The sequence below is a fragment of the Girardinichthys multiradiatus genome, chromosome 15 (genome assembly GCF_021462225.1).
Source record: "Girardinichthys multiradiatus isolate DD_20200921_A chromosome 15, DD_fGirMul_XY1, whole genome shotgun sequence".
Classification (NCBI taxonomy): domain Eukaryota; kingdom Metazoa; phylum Chordata; class Actinopteri; order Cyprinodontiformes; family Goodeidae; genus Girardinichthys; species Girardinichthys multiradiatus.
The window spans coordinates 4836399-4857657 of NC_061808.1; the positions used below are offsets into that span (position 1 = coordinate 4836399).

The window sequence follows — 21259 nt, forward strand, 5'->3', positions numbered from 1 at the left end:
ATGGCTTGCTTTAGTGTCTGTGTGCTCCAGTTCCAACTTTTATTTGATTACTAAATTAGTCACGATCAATCTGATTCATTGTTTCGGCCCTAATTTGCATGTTTACTCAAAGTGGGGAGTGGGAGTGCTCCATTGTTCTGCAGGTACTTATGTTCGCTTTTGATGGTGTGTCACACACTGTAATGAGCTGATATTCCACTACCGCTTTCCTGATGGTAGAGTTTTTGGAGTACTGATGAATGTCGAGTTTAGATTAGACTTAGATTGATGTAATCGGATTCTGTTTGGCTGTTAATATTGCAAGCTTTAATGTATTTGTATTTATGCTGCATGCATTCACATGCTAGTTTATGTTCAATCACATGTTGCTCAGTGTATGAAAAGGAGACCAGTGTTTTAAGTGATTACTGATATTTGCAGGTTTGGAAAATTGAACCATGGTTGTTGATGTTTGTTATTTTTATATTATTCTTAGTTTAGAACTTTGACCTCATTTGATGTGGGTGATATGCAGAAGGAGAAATTCTCTTTGGGCCCAATCCATGCTAGTGCACTTCTATGATCTGATGCAGCTTTATGTCACTATGCTAATGCAAGAAAAACTTTAATCTAATTCCATAATTTCCAAAATGTATTCCTAACAGATATAGATATGGTAAAAAGAACAGGTTTCATGGTCTACCTAATGACACAGTAGAACTGGTGATGTTCAGTTTTGTAAGGACCTGTTAAGACCAGGGCCCGTATTCACAAAGATTCTCAGAGTCCTTTTCAGAGAGCTCCTATCTTAGCCTAAAAATCCTGTCAAGGAGTCAGCACCAGCCTGGAATGTGAGCAGCTCTGGTACCTGCTGCAGTCAGAAGCTAGAGAGGAGATAGCAGAAGACCAGAGAACGTCTCCACAGACGGGAGATGATAAAGTTAATCTTATCTCTATATTAATAATTGTATGATTGTTATAGAAATTTATATGCTCACTTACTCCCTTGTTTAGTCTGGATCCCTGTGTGATCAAGTCGGGAGCGTTTTATTAATTCACTATTATTCATTGTATGGAGAATATCTCTCCTTTTTCTCTCTCTTTCCTCCATCTTCTCTGCTTACAAACCTGCTAGGCTTATTAAAAGTCCTACTCACTACCCTTAACTTTTCCTAACAATAGGAGCTCTCTTAAGGCCTAAGATGCTTCGTAAAAATGTTTTATCTTACTGAGGGAAAATTGTAAGAAAACTCTTAGAATTCGAGAAATTTTAAGATTTTTCTTAGAATGACGTCACTAGGAGCTACTATTAATCTTAGGATTCTTTGTGAATACAGGCCCAGATCATTTATGTGTTTAAATGACAGAAGGTGTACTTTCTTTCTGTTATGGCCACACACATACAAAGAAAAACAGTTTCTGTCTTCATTGGTGACAATAGAAATATAAAACTATAAACACCATTTTCAAATAACTGGCAGATTTAACAACAAAGTTTAATATTTCCCAGTATAATTATTGTTGTTGAAACTTATTTAATACTTAAAGGTAGAATGAGGAGCTGCAGTGTAAGAAATGACCAAGACCAGTTCTTGAAACACTGTTGTTGGTCGGCCTCAGGCTGACACACTGCCGTCTTAAACTGTATGACTGGTTTCGTTTGGCTCACTGACCCACATGTTCAGGTTTGTAAAGTTTTCTTCTGGGTGAGTGGTGGAGGCCCACACCAGTTGATCTGAGGATTACTGTCAGGACAGCATAACCATCCAGCAGCCCTCTCCTGTGGAGCTGGAATCTCTGTGTCTGTGTGCATGCTTCAGATCACCTTTATCCAATGTAGATAATCCCTTTCAGCATCTTTAGGTTTTAAAAATACTACCCTCTCTTAAAAAAAAAAGCTTCTGCCTGAATATATCTTTTATTATCAGCATAATGGAGGCTAATTTGTTCTCTAGATCTTAAATGCCATCTGGTGAAAATGTATTGATTGTCTGGAATAAGACATTTATTTTAATGGCTATCCGGAAGCTCAGAAAAAAATCATATTTTTATTTTATCTTTATTGTCCTGTTGCTTAAAAGGTAGAGAAACTTTATCATACGTTTTTTTCATGTAAAGTCTAAAACCGTGGTTGATGCATTGGTTGTGGCATTGTCCCTGGTGCAGCTTATGTTTACCTTTTTATATATGTCTCAAATTGAGCCTAAACAACCGTGTTTTAGCAAAAATCTGTTCTACTCCTGCCACTATCTGTTTAGAAATAAGGAAATCTTCAGATATTAAGACACAGATTCAAATCACTGATCCCATATCAACCTCAAAAAGCAAATTCACAATATCTAAATTAAACGTTCTATATAAGTGAACTAGAAAAACCCAGTTACCCACGGAACAAGTTAATGCTGGAAAGTAAATGTTATATTATTGGGACACTAAATTCAGAGGCTGCTGTTTGAAAGACAGAGATGAAAACCTTTTTAAGCCCGTTGCATAGCTTGCTTCTGGTCTTGGTGTACTAATGAGCATACAATACAAGGTTACTGGCTAATTAGAAAGAAAATATTAAAACTGTGGCAACACTAACTTAACTTCAGTCATAGAGACTGTTGTATGTCTGTCCCTGTTTTTAAAGCACACTGGTTCTGACCTTGCAGAAGGCAAACAGTCTGCTTTTAAAAAAGATATTTTATGCATGACCACATGTTGATTCTATTATTGTCGATTTACTCTCCTTCCTTCTTTTAAATCTCATTTAGATGTTTCCTGCAATGTTATCTCACATTGATGTTGTCTGCCTGTGCTTTTTCTTCTATGCAATTCTACTTATGTAGTAAGCCACTGAAAAATGAAATAATCTGCAGGTTTTCCTCAACATTGCAGAAACAAAATCAGACATGTGACCAGAAATTATTTCTTTTGACAGTAGAAAATCTCTTTCTGTCAAACAATAAGTCTTATTGTTATAGTATGGTTCTTCTTCTAGGTCATCATGCAGGTACTTTGAATGCTAATAGACATAATATTAATTCAGGTTGTCTATAAAGTGTATATATTGAGTTATCAGGACATCAATCCTTAGAGTTTTGACTGTAATCTTTCTTTTTACCATCCTCTTCATTTCTACATATCACTGACAAATCAAGCTCTGACCACTCTTTACAGTGAAAGATCAACCTTTACTTCAAGGCTAAACTATGCAATAACAATTCAGTTTATTCAGGTCTGACAATGCTCTGTTTCTGTTCAGAGCAGCTAAACATAAGGCTTCTTTCATAGCTTTGGTGTCCTGTGTGATATTCTGTCCCACAAGTCTCACACAGTCGATAATGGAGAGAGATGGAGACAGCAACACAGAGATGGGGGGTCTCTTTAGTCTCATGCTTCAGTAGTAATTTGTCACTAGGCATGAATGGCCTCCTTCATCAGCGAGGGAGGCAGAGGCAAAGAATTTCAGTGTAGTGCATGTGTGTATATGTGTACACTAGAGGGGGTCAACCTTTAGGTTGAGGTTTGCTCTCAGCCCATTTGTAGCCCAGATCTGTCTTTTGTGTGGGACCACCATAGGCAGGTCTCCCGCAGCCAATCGGGCGCTTCTGAACCCATTACCTCACTCTTGTGGTGACTGTGCCAACTTGGAACAGGATCCACCCAAACAAAATGCTAATTTAAGGAAAGAATAAAAGAAGGGAACGAAGAAAGTGATTGTGGAAAAATACACAAGTTAAACCCTGATTCTTAACTGTTACCACAGTTTGAAATCCAACATTTTATTTATATTCAAAAGTAAAGATTTAGGTTAGATATTTCTATTTTGACTAAATGACAACAATGTCTATGGTATTATCCACCTCATCACATAGTTATTCCTTGTACCTTAACGATGTTATAAATGTGTTTTCAATCAATCCTGACCTTCCTACACCAACTGGCGTTTCCCCAATTTGTACTGGTGCATGATCACCTTTAGACACGATCACCTGTTTTTATAGACCGACCTGATGGCATCTTTACTTCAAAGGTGTTCTGAGCAAGATTAAATGTGCAGAAGCACTGAGCAAAGATACCGATTCCTGTCTCTGCCTGTGGCAGTTTTTAACCCAACTCTGATGCCTGTCTGTATGATATTTAGTGTAATATATATTTAGTGTTTTATTAATTTGTTTGTTGCATATTTTTTATTTAGTAACTTATATGCTGAAACTAGTATACAGCTAGTGGAAAACAATTATGTATTTATTTTCCTACTAACATGTAAAGGCTGTTGTTCATTGATTGATTCATGCATTTACATTTCAGTTAATCTACGTACATATTTACTGACTTTCTAACGTATATATTTATTTAGGCTTTGTCTTGTTTAATTTATAAATCAGTTATTTAATTTAGCATCTTCTGAGCCTGTGTCTTCATCCCATTGAGAAAAGATAGTTTGATCAAAAATTGAATCATGGTAAAATAAAACCATTTAAGTCCTAAGAAAGTAGTGTAATTTTCTGGTATATTGATACTGTATATACTTCTGTTTATGTGTGTGTGTTTGTGTGTGTGTTTGGTATGAATAAGCTGGAAGTAGGCCAGCTATTGACATCCCAACAACACGGTTAAGTCTTTTCTTGTCTCCAATTAAAATTTCACCCAGTAACACCAGTTGTTCATTTCCCACTGGAGTAAATCCTTTGAGTGGGAACACAACGCTCTGATTGTTCTGCACTGATGAATTTATGAATGAGCACAAAAGATGTGGCCATTGAAAAAAGTGTAATCTTACTACAGTGGTGGGATTTTTTCTCCGTGTGTAGGACATGTAGACAATTAGGAACAAGTTCAAAACATCTAAATCAAATGTTAAGTTTTATTCTTTAAAATATAGATTTTTTTAATGCCACTGTAAGCTAAGTGGCAATGTAGACAAATACCTGAGGATTAATATGAAAAAGCATCTCATGTCCACTGTTAAGAATGGTGAAAGATTGGTGATGCTGTGGGCCTGTTTCTCTTCCAAACGCCAGGGAATCTACAGATCAATTCAATAAATTAGAAAATATTTAATTTAATTTAGTAACTCAATTCACTGATTGAAACACAATACATAGATTAAATACAAACAAACTGATGTTTTCAAGCCTAATGTCTGTTAAATATGATGATTTTCTGCTTACAGCGAATGAAAACATGGCATTTAAGATTAAAATATAGCATCAGACAAATTAAAAAACATGTTTAAGACAGAAATGTGGGCTTGAGCAAACATTTTTATTTTTAAAAGGTACTTTTAATCTGATGAACAAGCCTTATTGGAACGGATACTCTAATTTACTGAATATGACTGTAGTTATAATGCATGGCAACATGTACTCTTATGGCCACCGCTGGGAAACTGGAAATGTCTCGTCTTGTGTCTTTAACCAGGAAAATGATCCAAAGCATATGGCAACATCAGTACAAAACAGTTATATTATTTTTATTTTCTTTGCCAGTGTTCAATCTCTTCATAAGATATAAAAGATAAAAAGTGATTTTAGTTGCTTGATCCTCTTATCATGCCCTGTGATAGACTGGTGATCTGTACAGGGTGTACCCCGCCTTTCGCACAATGACTGCTGGAGACGATGGATGGATGGATGGACGGATGGATGGATGGATGGATGGATGGATGGATGGATGGATGGATGGATGGATGGATGGACTATACATATACAAACTTGATTTTTTTTGCTTTAGTTTGCATATAAATTGAAAGTCTTTAGAACACACTATACTGACTTATTGTAAAAACTTTACTTTAATCTTCTTAACTTTATCATTTCTTTTAATGTGCCTACTATACCACACAGATGGGCACCAGGCAATAATTCAAGGAGAGACGCACTTAAGTCAGTTGTTAATTATTAATCTTTCTTCACCTCATCTTATTCCTCCAACCAACCGACCAATTTCCCATTTTCCAGGAACCCAGCCCCCCTGTTTGCTCTGCCTGCAGGGTCATTGGGTTTGCCCCCACAGAAGTTAGTTTTGAAGCAGAGGGTTGTGGGATGTTGGCCAGCGTCTTTGATTGCTACAGTGCTTGCAATCCATTTTCTTCCACCTGATGAGCACTGTGCTGACCTTGGGTTCCAACAAACCCCATGTGGAGAAACATCTCCACTTGAGACTCATAGATGGGTCACCAGTTTAACAGATTTCACCTTTTCCTCCAGTTTTGCTCTTTTCTTTGTTTTTGTTTTGGGAAATTGTTTAACAATCTGTCAAAAATCTTCTGTTCCTTCAGCTCTCCCAACAGCTCAATATCATAAATCTGTTCCATCTTCAGTTTCAATTTTTAAATATGATGAAAAAAGAGAAAATCCTTGTGGCTAACAGGCAGTATAAGCATAATGTTTTTAATATAATTAGAATCAAACATGGCCAATATGAATTGCAAGATAATGTAATAAAACCTAAAGCCTAGAACTTGTAAATGTCCCCGTTTCCCAGGTTTTTGTTTTTTAAACTAGGTTATAAAGACTTTATGTAAGGTAAAAAAAAATAAAAACTGAAAACTGTTTTTAAAGGTTGTAAATCAGTTATATATTATTAATCCTACCTACAGCTGTTTCAGTTTGCTGAAAAATTAGGTTTCACAGTATTGTAACTAACAATGCTGCCATCTGCTGCTCATCAAGTTGTATACTTTGGTTTAAGCTGTAGATGATGGTTTCTGTAGATTAAAGCGCTAACTGCATGGATTTAAAGTCACATTAGTATTATGGTCTTAAAGAGGAAGCTTACTGGTTTTATTTCAGGATAGTGACATTCAAATTATTGGAAGAGTTTAGGGTTTATAACTGTAATATGCAGGATCATATTTTAATGAGCTCAGGTGAATATGATGTATGACCTGAGTTTTTGATGGATAGGAATAGAAATTGTCTTTATTAATCCAACATTAGCACAGCAGATAGGAAACGTTTTTGCTTGGAGTAATGAAACATTGGACTGTATCCTAAATAAAAATCTGAACCATTTTTTAACCGGTTACATATATTTCTTTCTGTACCAGAACTACAAAAAGTAATAAAACTTTTTGGTTTTGAAGCTAAATATCATAACTACAACATATTTTAGATGCTGAGTCTTTTTGTTCAGTTTATAAAGCAACAGGTAAATCACACAGATGCTGTGTAACAGGATTTATTTATTCAGAGAAGACAGAACTTGCAGGTGAAACAAACAAATTATTAAAAATATTAAACTAATTTATTTGCCAGTAATATTAACTAAATAAAACGAAAGACTTTGCAGACAGAAAAGTCGAGTATCAAAGAATTGACCAGCAGGTGGCAGTGTAGGATTCTAATTATTGGTTCTGGGTTCTGATCCAGATCTTTGAAAAGCAAATGACATAAGATCAAGTTTACTGATATTCCATGTTTCTTTGCTTTCTATCCATGTATTCTTCCATGAGCTTTTACAACGGTGATATGAAAAGGCTGCGCAACTTTTCCATCACACCTTTTTCTTTCCCCTCAACTGTCATTTAATATGGACATCGCATACAGAGCTCTGTGAACTGCCAGATTCATTAGCAATGACCTTTTGTGGCTTACCCTCCTTGCAGAAGGTGTCAAGAACTGTGCTGGAAAATGATCAAATTGGCAGTCTTCCCCATGCTTGTAGAGGCCAAAACATTATGTTTCAACATTACCATTTATTACATTTATTTATTATTACAACAAAACTGAGTTTTATTAAATGTAAGCCATAATTATTAAAATTAATAAACAAAAAATACCTCTTGAAAAATATCACTGTGTAAATGAAACTATGGGTTTTAACTTCTGAATTGAATTACTTGATTTGACTTTTCAATAATAATCTACTGAGATGTCTTCTATATTTTAATCCTCTCACAAGTAAACAGAACCTCGCTTTTAAGTATCTTTCTATCACATGTGTTTGAAATGTGTATCTTTACACATAAGAAAGTTTAGCCTCCCTGCAAAGTTAGTGGTTCTAATCTGGACTGTGTGGAGGTTGCATGTTCACCAAATGTTTGCGTGGATTTATTTTGTGCTCCTCCAGTAGTCTATATAAATGGAACATATATGGAACTCAGGTTGTTTATTTTTAAGCAATTATTAACCTCCTCAATCCTGCCCTCATGTCTTCTCTGGTGGAAGGAGAGACTGGGGACTTGGATTTGGACTCGTTCATCACTTAGGCTGAAGTCACTGAGGTGGTCAAAAAGCTCCATGGTAGCAAGGCTTAGGGGGTGGATGAGATCTGCTCTGCACACTCTACAGGGTGCCCCAGCATTCAACCGTGTCCTTTGAGGTGCCCTGTGGGGCACACTTCAGGAGTACAGACTTGGGGGCCCTTTATTAGGGGGCCATCCTGTCTTTCTACAAGCGGAGAAGGAGTTTGGTTCCCTTTAAGTCGGACCAGTTTCCAGTGGATGGTGGACTCCAACAGCCAGCCCTTTGTCATTGGTCCTGTTCATTTCTTTAATGAACAGAATTTCTAGGTGCAGCCAAGGGCCAGAGGGGGTCTGGTTTGGGGACCAAGGGATTCCGTCTCTTCTTTTCACAGATGACATGGTCCTGCTGGTTCACGACAGATGGATCGGTGTGGCCACCGCAGTAATGAGAAAGCTGTGCTGGTCCGTTGTGGTGAGAGCTGAGCCGAATACAAGAGGGTGCAATGAGCTTCCTCCGCAGAGATAGAGAGAGGAGCTCGGCCATCCAGGAGGATCTCAGAGTAGAGCCGCTGCGCCTCCACATTGAGAGGAGTCAGTTGAGGTGGCTTTGGCATCTGTTTTGGATGCCTCCCACGGCATGTCTTCCATGTTCCAGGCATGTCCAACTGGGAGGAGGCCCAGAGGATGGCCATCCAGGACATGCTGGAGGGCCTATGTCTATGGCCTGGGTACGCCTTGGGCTTCCCCCAGAGACGCTGGAGCAGATGTCTGGGGAGAGGGAAGTCTGGGCGTCTCTACTTAGTCTGCCACCCCCGCGGCCCAGTCCCAGATAAGCGGAAGACGACGAATGCGAGATTTATTTTATCCTTGTGATAGTTCTGTATTAGATGAGTGACTTATACCCATCCTCATACCAGGTAAAAGCTGGGATAGACTCCAGGCCCCTGACCTTGAATAGAAATATGCTAGCATGAAAAAATAGTTGATGAATATCAAACTAAACTGCTGTTGACAGACTTGATTAATCTTTTTTTGCACAGAGTCAGCAGACCCTCATTGACTTTGAATTTCTTGGATATGTGCTCTTGCCAACCATTCTATAGAAACAAAAAACAGAAAAACTGGCTAAAACACATTGGCCATTGCTTATGTTTTTCTATGATGCATTCAAATTGCTCCTATGTTTGTTCATCACAGCTAAAAACACATTCTGAGACACCATCCATCCACCAACTCTGTTACCTTCACTCCATTATCCTTTTACGCTCCCCCACAATCCGGATCTTTTCCAAACCATCTTCATGCAGTTCCAAATGCTTTCTGCTCAACATGAGAAGTAAAATAACATTTGGAAGAAATCTTAGATTTTGGGGTGAAGATAAATAAACAGTAACATGCCTGGAGAATACTGTGCTGCTGTGGAGTTTAACTGCATGTTTGAATCAGTGTTGCTGTGAGGGGGAGGTCATTTCATTTGGATTTAATTCAGACAAATTTATTGAGAATTAATTTCTCACTTAAAGGCTTGAAAACATTGCCATTGCTAACTGGATCAGGATATTGGACACACATTACTTCCCTCAGGCGGTATTTAGCAGTGAACTGACACATTCATAGGTCATGGAACAGAAATCAGAAAATAAACAGCTTAAAACAAGTTTTTAGCTGGTTCTGTGTCTTTGTCTGGTTCTTCCACCATTTTCAGAGGTTTGAATCTTTTTTCCTAAAAGCCCTATAGGATCATAAAAGCGGGTATCAAAATGTGTAAAATTTATGCATTTATCAATTTTTCACTATGTCTTTGGGATTGGTTTGCCAAGATGAAGGTCTCGGCAGAGATCTCCGAATCATCCTCTCCTAGATTTTCCTGGATTAACTCAGAGGCATTTAAAAGCCGACCGTGAATTTTTATGAGGGTCCTTTATCTGGCCCTATCTTATCAGTCCAAAAGTGCAGGTCTCAAAAACCTTTCCTGGGAGAAATCTAAAAAATGCATCTTTCCTCTGTGTCCAAACAGCTTCAGCCTTTCTCTGAAGATCAGCATTTACTCTACTCTGATTCATACCCAAATAACCCACTTTGTTCAAGAAGGTGATTCAAGTTAGGCTTTGCAGGAAATCTATTTCAGATGCAATTAAAACTCTTCCATTTGAGGCAATTTCTAACTTCCAACAAGTGTCACTAATATGCGAGAGGACCCAAAAACACAAGACCAACCAAGAGATTAAAGTGAGGGCAGTAAACACCAGGGTAACAAGCGTTGAGCTGGATTCAAATTGGTAAATAACAGAAGGATGTGAGAAAGAATGCATAATTGGTCTCTCTAGATTGTGATTGGTGCTGCAAATATACTGAATTGGCTTGAATAGCATTTTACCCTGCTGTTTATTAATGCCACACTCTGCACTGTTTATTTATATGGCTGTAGGGAAAATGCTTTGCTGGGGTTAGGGAGGAAGTAAATGGTCCAACAACCACAGTGAAATACAGGGCTGTGAAAAACTATTTACACCCTTACAAATTTCTTCTGCCTTTGCCTTTTTGTTACACTTATATGTTTCAGATCATCAAACACATGTTATATCACACAAAAATTAACTGATTATTATATTCAGCCACATTGGGGTCTTCTCAAATTTTGAAAGCAAAATGGTCACAAACTAAACAAAAAATAGATGAAAATAAAAGGAATTGCCACACAATCACAGCATCTCAATCAGATTGATTGAGATGCTGTGATTGTGTGACTATTCCTTTTATTTTTTTAGCCATTCAGGGGTTGTCTGGCTGATGTGCTTTGGAGTGTCGTCCTGCTGCAGAGACCAAGTGCACTTAGGATCACAATCTAATTTTCCTGACTCCTAACGTGTAGTTGCTCACATACCCGCAAGCGGTTAAAGCTTCAGAAACAACTTAAAGTAATAATCTATATCATTTTAAAAGTAAAAAAATACCTTTTTGCACATAGGCATCCTATGTTCTTCGAGTCCCTCACCTATTGCCCACATTGGTTAATGCTTTAAACTAGCTCATGTTAGTGTTAGAAACCAGTTAAATGTAGTGGATAAAACCCCTTACCAGTGTGAGGAACTTCAATGCATGAATGTTCATGCTTTAACACACTTATTGACATCAAAGCAGAAGCATATCAGCCAACCATCAGAAAGAAATCTTTTACCAGCTCTACTTTTGAAGTCCATACAAATGCAAAAAACCCCTCTGAGCATCAGGAATACATTAATCAAGAGCATACTGGTCTATATCTGTCTATAGGGCTGCATAATATACTGTGAATATATCATCGCCATCAGTGTGTGTGCAAAATCAGTGTGTGCAATATTTATATCACAAAGGACTGTTTAGATTGCAGTAGTTGTTGTCTAATATATTCCAAGTGTTATAACTTGCATTTTGCATGCCTACTTAATATTTAGTCAGTTGGATTGAGTCTCATAGCAGCAAATGCTCACACTTGACACAGATGATGTTGCCCAAAATGCTAAAGGTCAGGAGTGATGGAAGCACAGATGACAAAGAGAGAAAAGAAGAAAATGGCCCCATATCACAACCACTAACGTTATCACATTATTTACCAATAGTTGCACCATCACAAGATTTTTTTAATATCCTGCAGGCCCACTGTTGTAATGATTTAAATTGCACTATATCATACATTATGTATTTGTAGCTTTAAGCTCTATATACTAAGATAATAGCTGTTCTGATGGGAAAAAATAAGCACCGCCATCTATAGAATGCTGTGGCACAACAGTGAGCGCTCTATTTAGTCTTTATTTGTTCTAGATTTGTCTCGACTGCTGATTTAACAGGCAGCAGTGAAGGTAACTGAGCTGAACGCTCCACCATTTGCACTGACACTGAAAGCCATGAGGGGAGATAATCAGGCGGATACAAAAGAAATTAATTCAGCATTTTAAAGTCCAGCTGTCTGGTGGCTGCTGAGCAGGTGTCAGCTCCTCCCCCTCCCTTCCTCCTTCTCTGAACTTTCCCTTTTAGTCACACACACTCCATCCCTTCTTGCTTTCTATTGTGGCTGCACAGCATCATGTTCGCTACTGTTTTATCTTACATATTATGTCACAGAACAAACGTGGGTTGAACGTGAATTGAAAATTACTTTTCCTGCTTTTAAACTGAGCCTGTCCATTTCAGGCTACACAGATTATCCTTTCATCCTCTTCATTTGGTTCTTTTTTTTTTTTTTGATAATTACTTTATCTCAATTCAAAGCCAGGTTTTACTAAGACATAAAAGTGAAACCATTCTGGAACTCCCGGGTCAAATTAAAGCCCAAATCTATTTGGCTAAACAACAAACGCTCAAAAATGGCTTCAAAATTCCCTTGATAGACTGAAGTTAATTAAGTTTAGTTGATAATTTTGCTTCAGAAAGATGATTAACAGATCTTTATGTTTCTTGATTTAAAAAAGTAGCAACGTTGGAATCGAACAATTTGACTTGAGCACCACCTCTTCCTCGCACTCTTGCTCCAGTTATGTGCATAGATATCAGCAAACAGCAGATTTTGTTCCTTTTTAGGTGATAAAAGCAGAATTTTTAGCAAACAAAGCTGGCATAAATAAAATCTGGACAAAGTCTTACCCTAAAAATATGCTAAATATCAGTTGGTAGAGACTTAATAAAGTTCTGTTCCAATTCTTAATCATGTTTCACAGATAGATTTAGAATTCTGCATGTTTTCACCGGTAGGTCAAATTTCCAAATATATATCACAACAAATCCTCATAAATTTTCTGATTTGTATTTGTTAAGTATTTGAAAACCATGCAATCTTTCCTTTAACTTTAGATGTGTGTTCCTTGTGTTGTTGTACACCATGAAATTCCAATAAAATGCATTAAATTGTGTAGTTGTAACATGACGAAATGTGGAAAAGTTAAGATCTTAGTAAATAATGTTTTTAAAAAGTGATAAAAGCATCAAACTTTGAGCAACAAACTGCAAATATGGTCATAAATATGATCTAGACTAACTCCATCTGAAAAAAATCTGCAGAGTTGGAGGACATCTCCTGTGATTAATGTAACTCAGTGACATTTATAAATTACACTGTTAATACAAATATTGAATTCTTTATATTTTCACAGGCAGGACAATTTTGTACAAACATATACAAGAACATTTCAAGGTTTTTATGCAGTAGGCAGGTTTGCCTTAGATACACAACCTATCACCAGCTGACAGCATAAGATCAACTGCATTTGACTGTATTGTACTTTAATTATAATCCAATTGGAATGTGTATGATTTAATCTGTTCACGTGACCTGATTGTATCAGTTTATATATTTCTATATAGATGGATATAATTAGTACTTGTGTGTCTGGTGAAATGCATTTAGATAATTGTTATGTATTGATGCTATATAAACTACCTTTTAATGTATGGATATTACTAGAATGTAGTTTTTAGTTTTTGAGACCTAAAACAAGTTTACTAAAGATGCACTGAGTTATTAACCTGCATAAAGTAGGAAAATCCTTCATTTCCAAATGTGCTAAAAAACAGCAATGTTTTATATAGTGCCTTGACTGAAAAATAGAAATTATGAACCATTAGAATAAAGCCTGATTTTTTGTCTTTGTAAGGAAATGTTTACATGCATCTTTTTCACCTCAGGTTCTTATTTGCTGTGGTGCTGATCAAAGTATGTAATCTTGATTTCTAAATATGATTTAGTATAATGTTAACATGTCTGCTCAAGAAAGGCTGTTGCTGCTACCGTAGAATAGATTCTCTATTGAGTTTTGTTCAGCCCAGTTTACTGGCCAATCAATCAGTGAGACCAGGAGGTACTGCCACTGTTGGCAATGTGAGAAGGTGCCAAATTCTGCTGGAAATGCTTCCCCATAAAGCTCGTCAGCAGAGGGAACTTAAGGTACTCTAAAATGTCCTGGATGGTTCATAGCATATTAGGAACAACTGACTTTTTGGGTTACATTGACTGTAAGCCACGATCATCAACATAAACAGAAATAAGCAAGATCACTTTGTTTTTGTTAAAGCACCCGTGATTTTGGAAATGAGTGAGAATATGTATTTCTTTTACAGATTAATGAAACATAAAATCGGATTTTCTTTTGCAACTGCAAAATGTGTTCAATGTTCTTCACAGGCATTTGTTAACATTTTAGATAAAGGCTGAAAGCTGCTAACACAAGGGCTATAACATAGAAAACTGGGCCACTGAAAGGTGAAAATGGGGCCCCAAATTTTGCCTCAGGCCTCCATTAACTAAAGTCCACCCCCGTCTGTTTTACCTTTATTTTATAGACCACAAACTTGTTTTTTTTAGCCACTTTCCATCCTCCATCTGGCTAAGCTACCTCTCCATTTCACTGCCTCCTTCTCCTCTCTTTCTCCTTGCATCCCGTTTTTGTATCTCTTTCTCTTGCCTTTTCATCTTTCACTCCACCCCCTCCTCGCACCACCTCCCTTCCCCCCCCACCGGTGATATCCACATACCGAGGAGCGCCGAGCAGAGACTCTATGGATGTCAGTCACTTTCCCAGAGAACAGACGGCAGCAGCAGCAGCACCAGGAGGAGCGGAGACGATAATCCCCCTCCTCATCCACCCCACCCTCTCCAAAAAGCCAGAAACCAGAGGCAGGAAGGAAATAAAACCAGACGGGACACCTGTGTACTACTGGACACCCCCCTTCCGACGCGTTTTAGTTTCACTCCCAAATTGTGGGTAATATTAAAGAGTGGATGCTTTAAACTGGCTTGAAGACGAAGGACCAGGCAGCAAAATCAGCCTCCATTCTTGTTACCACCACCAGCAGCAGGAGCCTTCAGAAGGCGGATGGAGATGCGCCTTAAAGGCGGAGGTCTGGTGGTGTTCATGTAGCAGCGGCTGCAGGGTCGTGCCGCATTGCCCGACCGCTTCGAGTGCCGCTCGGAGAGACGGTGATGCTGTCGTCGTCATTGTGTCACAGAAAGAGAGAGGGAGAGCAGAGAGGCTTTGACATGGAGGCAAGCTGCTGTCTGTTGGCTCCGAGCTCAGGCCACCCGGATCAGCAGGTTGGACGTGCTGCCTGAAGCCTGGAGGACGTGATTTCTTCATATGCACAGTGGGAAATTTTAATAAAGTTGAAAATTTGGAGGTGGAATTAAAAATGATTCTGTGCGTAAAATCGAGTGGCCCAAATGTAGATAATGCATCACAGGATCATCAGAGCAGCAGTCTCTGTGCCAGTTCAGGGTGGATTACGTCTACAGAGCAGCAGGCCTCCATCTGAAGTCAGCTACTGATCAGGGAAGCAGAGAGAAAAGCCACTCAGTGCACTTCCCTGCCCTGTTGCTGCCAGAGGTAACCATTTATTCAGCTGTTTTATTGAGAGCTGCTGTAGCGCGAACCCCCGCGGAGGGACAGCTGTTGCAAACGATGACTCATTTGCAGGCTGGCCTCTCTCCAGAGACCCTGGAGAAGGCCAAGGTGGAGCTGAAGGAAAACTCAGAGACTCTCCACCAAGACATCCAGGAGGTCCGTGACATGATCATCACTCGGCCAGACATCGGTTTCCTCAGGACAGACGACGCATTCATCCTCAGATTCCTTAGGGCGAGGAAATTCAACCACTTTGAGGCGTTTCGGCTGCTGGCACAGTACTTCGAGTACAGGCAGCAGAACCTGGACATGTTCAAAAACCTGAAGGCCACCGACCCGGGCATCAAGCAGGCTCTGAAGGATGGGTTTCCTGGCGTTCTCTCTAATCTGGACAAATACGGCAGAAAAATCCTTGTCCTGTTTGCAGCCAACTGGGACCAGAGCAGGTAATAAAGTTTAGGGCTATTTTTTGTTTGTCATTTTAGGAAATTGGGGCGAAAATCATAGAAAAAACACATCCGTGTTTGTGAATCCCCAGAAATAAATGACTCAGGCTTGTGGAGCTGTCCATTCAGCACCACTCTTAAGCAATGCAGCAACCTTGTCTAAACGGTTGTGAAACTTCCAGATTGGATTTAATCATTTCCAAAATGGTTATTAACGACAGTAAATGGACAAATGTATGTGGACACTTCAACATATGTGACCTGTTGGGCTCATGGATTTTATTTATTTTGATTGAAAGATCAAATTGAAGTAAATTTTGGGTTTTGTGCATTTTCTTTACTGATCAGAAACAATTCTTCCCAATTGAAACTTTTTGTTGGATCTTGATTCTTGCATCAGGGAACTCTGCTGTGTTAAAGCAAGAATCACGATTTCTTAAATTGTTTCAGCAAAGTTAGAAATGCGTTATATTAAGTCACACCAACCACTGCCCTACTGGGCAGCAGGACAGTCATCAATAATTAAGATGTAGGAAACACTGATGTTTCTTCAAAACTGATAAAAAGCCAAAGTAGAAATTTTGCAGGAAAGTTGCATTCTTCAAGTGACAACGATCTCCTGCTATCTCCATATGTCTGGACTGAAGAGTAGAGATCCAAGACAGAAACCTTTTGATTTTCAAATAAAACATCCAAGCCTGTGCAACATCTGCTAAATCTTTGTGGAATATTGTGTTACTATCATATGAAAAATAATTGGAAGTTCTGAGCCATAATTCTAAAGAGGATGTTTGGCACAAAATCAATATTTTGCCTCACTAAAAAAACACCCTACCCAGAGTAAATCATGGTGGTGGCACCATCATGCTTAGGTGATACTCTTCTTTAGATGGGGCTGGTGGTTTGGTAAAGGTGGATGTCCGTATGATTCGAAAACGGTCTAGTGCAAGCTAATAAGCTGAAGAATAATTCAACAAGTTATGAAACATGAAATGCCACATTTGTCTAGTGTTTAGTTTCTGGTTTTCATTTGTCTTCATATTTGGATTTTCCTATTTTCTCATGAGACCCTTTTAGTGTTTTTTGGTTCATGCTGTTGTTAAATGTATTTCTTTAGTCATGTTCTATGTAATTTTTCATTTATTTCTGTTAGATCTAGTTTAATGTTCATACTGTGTTTTCATGCTGCTGCTCCCCACACTAATTAACTTCATTCAGTCCATCTACATTATGCAGGTTTCCCTATTTTCACCTGTTTGTTGCACTCTGTATACACTCTTCAGTTCTGTTTGCTCCTCACTGGTTTTAACTGTTTATTAATGCCATGTCTGCCCATGTCCGTGCCTTCTTCTGCCACCTTATGTCCGGCTGTAAGTTTTTTTCTTTTTATTTATTAAATATTTGCACCCACAGTGCTTCTTCCCTCTGCCTGACTGTTTGCAATTGGGTCCAACTCCAAGATCCCTTCCTGACATAAAAAGATTCTTTATGGTCTCATCTTTCTTCTGTTAAAAAAACTGGCACCTCATCAGGGCTTTCTGGACTCTTTTGTAATCGTTGTAAAAGATAAGAAAAAAAAAACATTTATTTCCACAACTTTCTTTGTTGCAAATTTATTGATGTACCTAATCATATATGCAGCACATATTTGCTTGTTAATGGTCTGAAAAAGCAGGAAATTTTCAACCAACAATACGCTTTCTGCACGTCAGGCTTTCGCATCCTCAACGCAGTAGTGTGCCTAATTGCAGTTTGACCAATCGACCAGCTGTGGGACTGAAGTCCTGTTATCTCATTATCCTTTCAAAGGAAGCGTGGAGTGCTTTTGCACACGATGATCACCTGCTTTGTGCTGGTTGAGGAACCATAAATCACCTGAAGGCCCACTGACCACCAGGCTAGACATCACTTGTTTGATCCATAAACTGTTGATATTAAAAATCATATGAATAAGTAAAAAAGGTCAATGTTTAGAATTAATTTTAAGTGGAATGGATGCAAGTCTTCCATACTTTTATAAAGTGTAAGTCAGCTGCTCCTTTGGTATTACTTAACTGAAATAGATTTTAAAACTTTTGATTCCTATTGTAGGTTTTATTAAATGCAGTTTGGTTGAAACTACATTGAGTCAGTAATTAATTTGCTAAATCCTCCCCCCATGTTGTTCTGTGCTTATATGTAAATAAAGGAACAGACTGCACTGTGGCTTGGTCCGGATTAGCATCTAGGTTGAGGTTAAATGCAAAAGTCGGGTCAGAACATGATTTTGTTTGGCTTTAAAAGGGGATCGTGCCTGTTTAGTGTTTGAGAAACAAGAGTTTTATAGACACGATGACCCTTTGTCCTTTGTTTTAGTTAATTTGGTATATTTAAGAGCTGCATTATTACTGTTGATGATGCAGATTTATGCACAAAAGTGTAGAGCAGGAAATATTGTGTGCAGTGGACAGGACACTGAAGAATCTGAAGCATCAGCTAGATGAAAATCCTACTGGATGCACTCGGGCACTAAATTACATTGCTTCAGGAGCCATCATCACTGAAAGCAATTAAAGTTTTAAGTCAAACATGATTGAAAACAAAATAAAACTAAGTGGGAGGCCATCTGTGAATTTGGCTAAGAAAGTCTTGCCAGGCTGCCTGGCAGATAAAGCTCTCGGCTCTTTTATAGGAAGCAAGATGATCATTTCTAATACAGCGCCTTGCAAAATTATTCATACCCCTTGAACTTTTCCACATTTTGTGACATTATAACCACTGACTTAAATATATCTTATTAGGATTTTATGTGTTTGTGATAAAAAATAAAAGAATACCTGGTTATCTAAATTTTTTGCAACTAAAAATCTGTAAAATGTGGCTATCAGCCTACAAATCTTGCTTTTATGAAAAGTAGCAAGAAAAAGCCATAAGACTGGGAACTTGAAAGGTGATACTCTGGTCAGAGAAAAATAAAATTGAACTGTCTGGCCTATATTCAGAATGCTTTGTTGAGGAAAACTAACACTGCACATCGCCATACAACGTAAGAGTGAAACATGACGGTGGCAGCATCAGGCTATGGGGATAACTTAGCAAGAACAGGTTAGCCAATCGGAGTTGATAGAAAGGTGAATGGAAATAATGCAGTTCTGGAAGGAAACCTTGAAAAATGTACCCAGAGCTACAATTAAATTATTTAAATCAAAGCTTATTTCTGTGTTTGAATGACTTACTGAAAGTCCAAATGATGTTCAAAGCCACACTTCATCTGATGTGTCCTGCTTTTTCTGGGAAGAAGAACAAGCAAAGACTTTAGTTTTCAAATGTGCAAAGGTGGATGAAACATACCCTGGAGCTGAAATTGCAATGAAAAGTTGTTGCACAAAGTAAGGCTCTAAAAGGGCTAAATACAAATGTTTGCCACATGTTTCAGATTTTTTTTAAAAGGCATTTAATGCCATGTATCATTTCCCCCCCATTTACAATCACACACTACTTTGTGTTGGTCTTCCGTATAACAAGCCAAGAAAATAATATAAAGTTTGTGGCTGTAATATCACAAACTATGAAAACATCGAAGAGGGGGTTGCACACAATTGCAAAGGACTATGACTGTTTGGTAGAATCTCTCCCTGAAGGCACTGGGCGAGAGTCATGGTACTCTGTGGAAAGATCACCAGTGCATCCCAGAGAAAACAACAAAGCTCACAAACACTCAACACCCAAGGGCAGTTTACAGTGATCAGCTTACTCAATACGACATGCTTGGCACCAGTGACCTTTTAACTGTGAAGCAGTAGCGCTAACCACCTGAGCCAGAAAAAGTGTGGGCAGATGCTCAGCTTTAGAGTCAATGTAACATCTAAAGCATCAACTAAGAAGAAAACAGCAGGTCTCACCCAGTCATAGCTCAGATTATTTTCATCAGTTCCGCCTTCAGATCCTCATTTCCTTGCAGTTCGCTAATAGTTTTCTATGTGTTGTGGATACTTTGTTTTCTTTTAAAGAAAAAATAACATCTAACTTGTCCTTCAGATACACATTTGTGGACATCCTGAGAGCAATCTTGCTGTCACTGGAATCTATGATTGAAGATCCTGAGCTGCAGGTGAACGGCTTCATCCTCATCATTGACTGGAGCAACTTCACCTTCAAGCAGGCATCCAAACTGACCCCCAGCATGCTGCGGCTGGCTATCGAGGGGCTCCAGGTAAGATCCTGCTTGACCAAAAAGCTTTGCTGGTCTTGATTTTGTGATGGTGGTAGTTTGCTGTAAAACGTGTCTAGAAAGAAAAGAAACAGAAGTTTTTATTTGAAGATATTGTCAATGCTTTCCAAAACGGATCTTCTTGCGTATACATTTACTGTAACTGAATTTGATTTGCACTAAATGTAAAATCTATATCTGACATTTTGGAAAAGAACGTCCCCAGACTACTTATTTGCCTTCTCAAAAAACAAAGTATTTTTGATTATTTTCAGTCAGGTTTTGCATTCCACTGAGACTGTTCTGCTGACGCTGTCAAGTTACACTTTTATAGCTGCAGACTGTGGAAAATTCACAGTCCATGTTTTGTTGCAGTATGTCCATTTTTGAGACAGTTGACCACAGCAAGTTAAAAAAAAACGTATGATCTGTAGAGTTATCAGGTTCATCTTCAGAATGATTCATGAAAATCAGGTCATGTGAGATTTGATCAGCCGTCTTCATGGAGTCCCTCAGGATTCTGTTTTAGTACCAATGCTGTTTCTACTTTACCTCTCCCTGTTGGAGAAATCATACATTTATATAGCAATCTCTTACCACTTTTGCATGAATGACATCCAGTTGTACTGCTCCTATAAAGTAAGGAAATAATCAAACCTACAACATTGTTTTACATTAAGAAATCTTTGCTTTTATTTCTTCTCATTTAAAATACTGTAACAGACTTTAAAAAAAGCATTTGATCATCTCCAGATGATCCAAAACTCTGCTGTTCTGATGTCTCTTCACTGATCACCAGTTACTTTTAAAATTTATTTTAAAATCTTGGGTTTAACCTTTATGGGATTTCATGGTAAGGCTCCTGGCAACATCTCTGACCTGCTGAAGCTTTACATGACCACTTCTATCCATAGGTCAACTAACCTATTTTTCTATTTTTCTTTCTATTTCTTTTTCTACTTTTGTATTGTATAGATTTTATTGTGAAGTACTTTGTTATTTTTATTAGTAAAATCCACCTTCGGAAAGTTTTTACAGATACATTTATGTTTCATACTTTTAAAGCTTATCACATATAATAAATTATGTTTTGATG

The 21259-nt window shown here is 38.1% G+C and overlaps 1 protein-coding gene across 1 annotated transcript in view; it reads left to right on the forward strand.

The window, feature by feature from the left end:
* Positions 1–14668: 14668 nt before the first annotated feature.
* The window catches only part of clvs2 (clavesin 2), a 52768-nt gene continuing 46177 nt past the window's right edge, over positions 14669–21259 (forward strand). The window contains exons 1-2 of the mRNA XM_047387290.1: positions 14669–15974; positions 19992–20166. Coding sequence (XP_047243246.1) covers positions 15586–15974; positions 19992–20166 — 564 coding nt within the window. The 5' untranslated portion in view covers positions 14669–15585. The remainder of the gene's footprint in view (positions 15975–19991; positions 20167–21259) is intronic.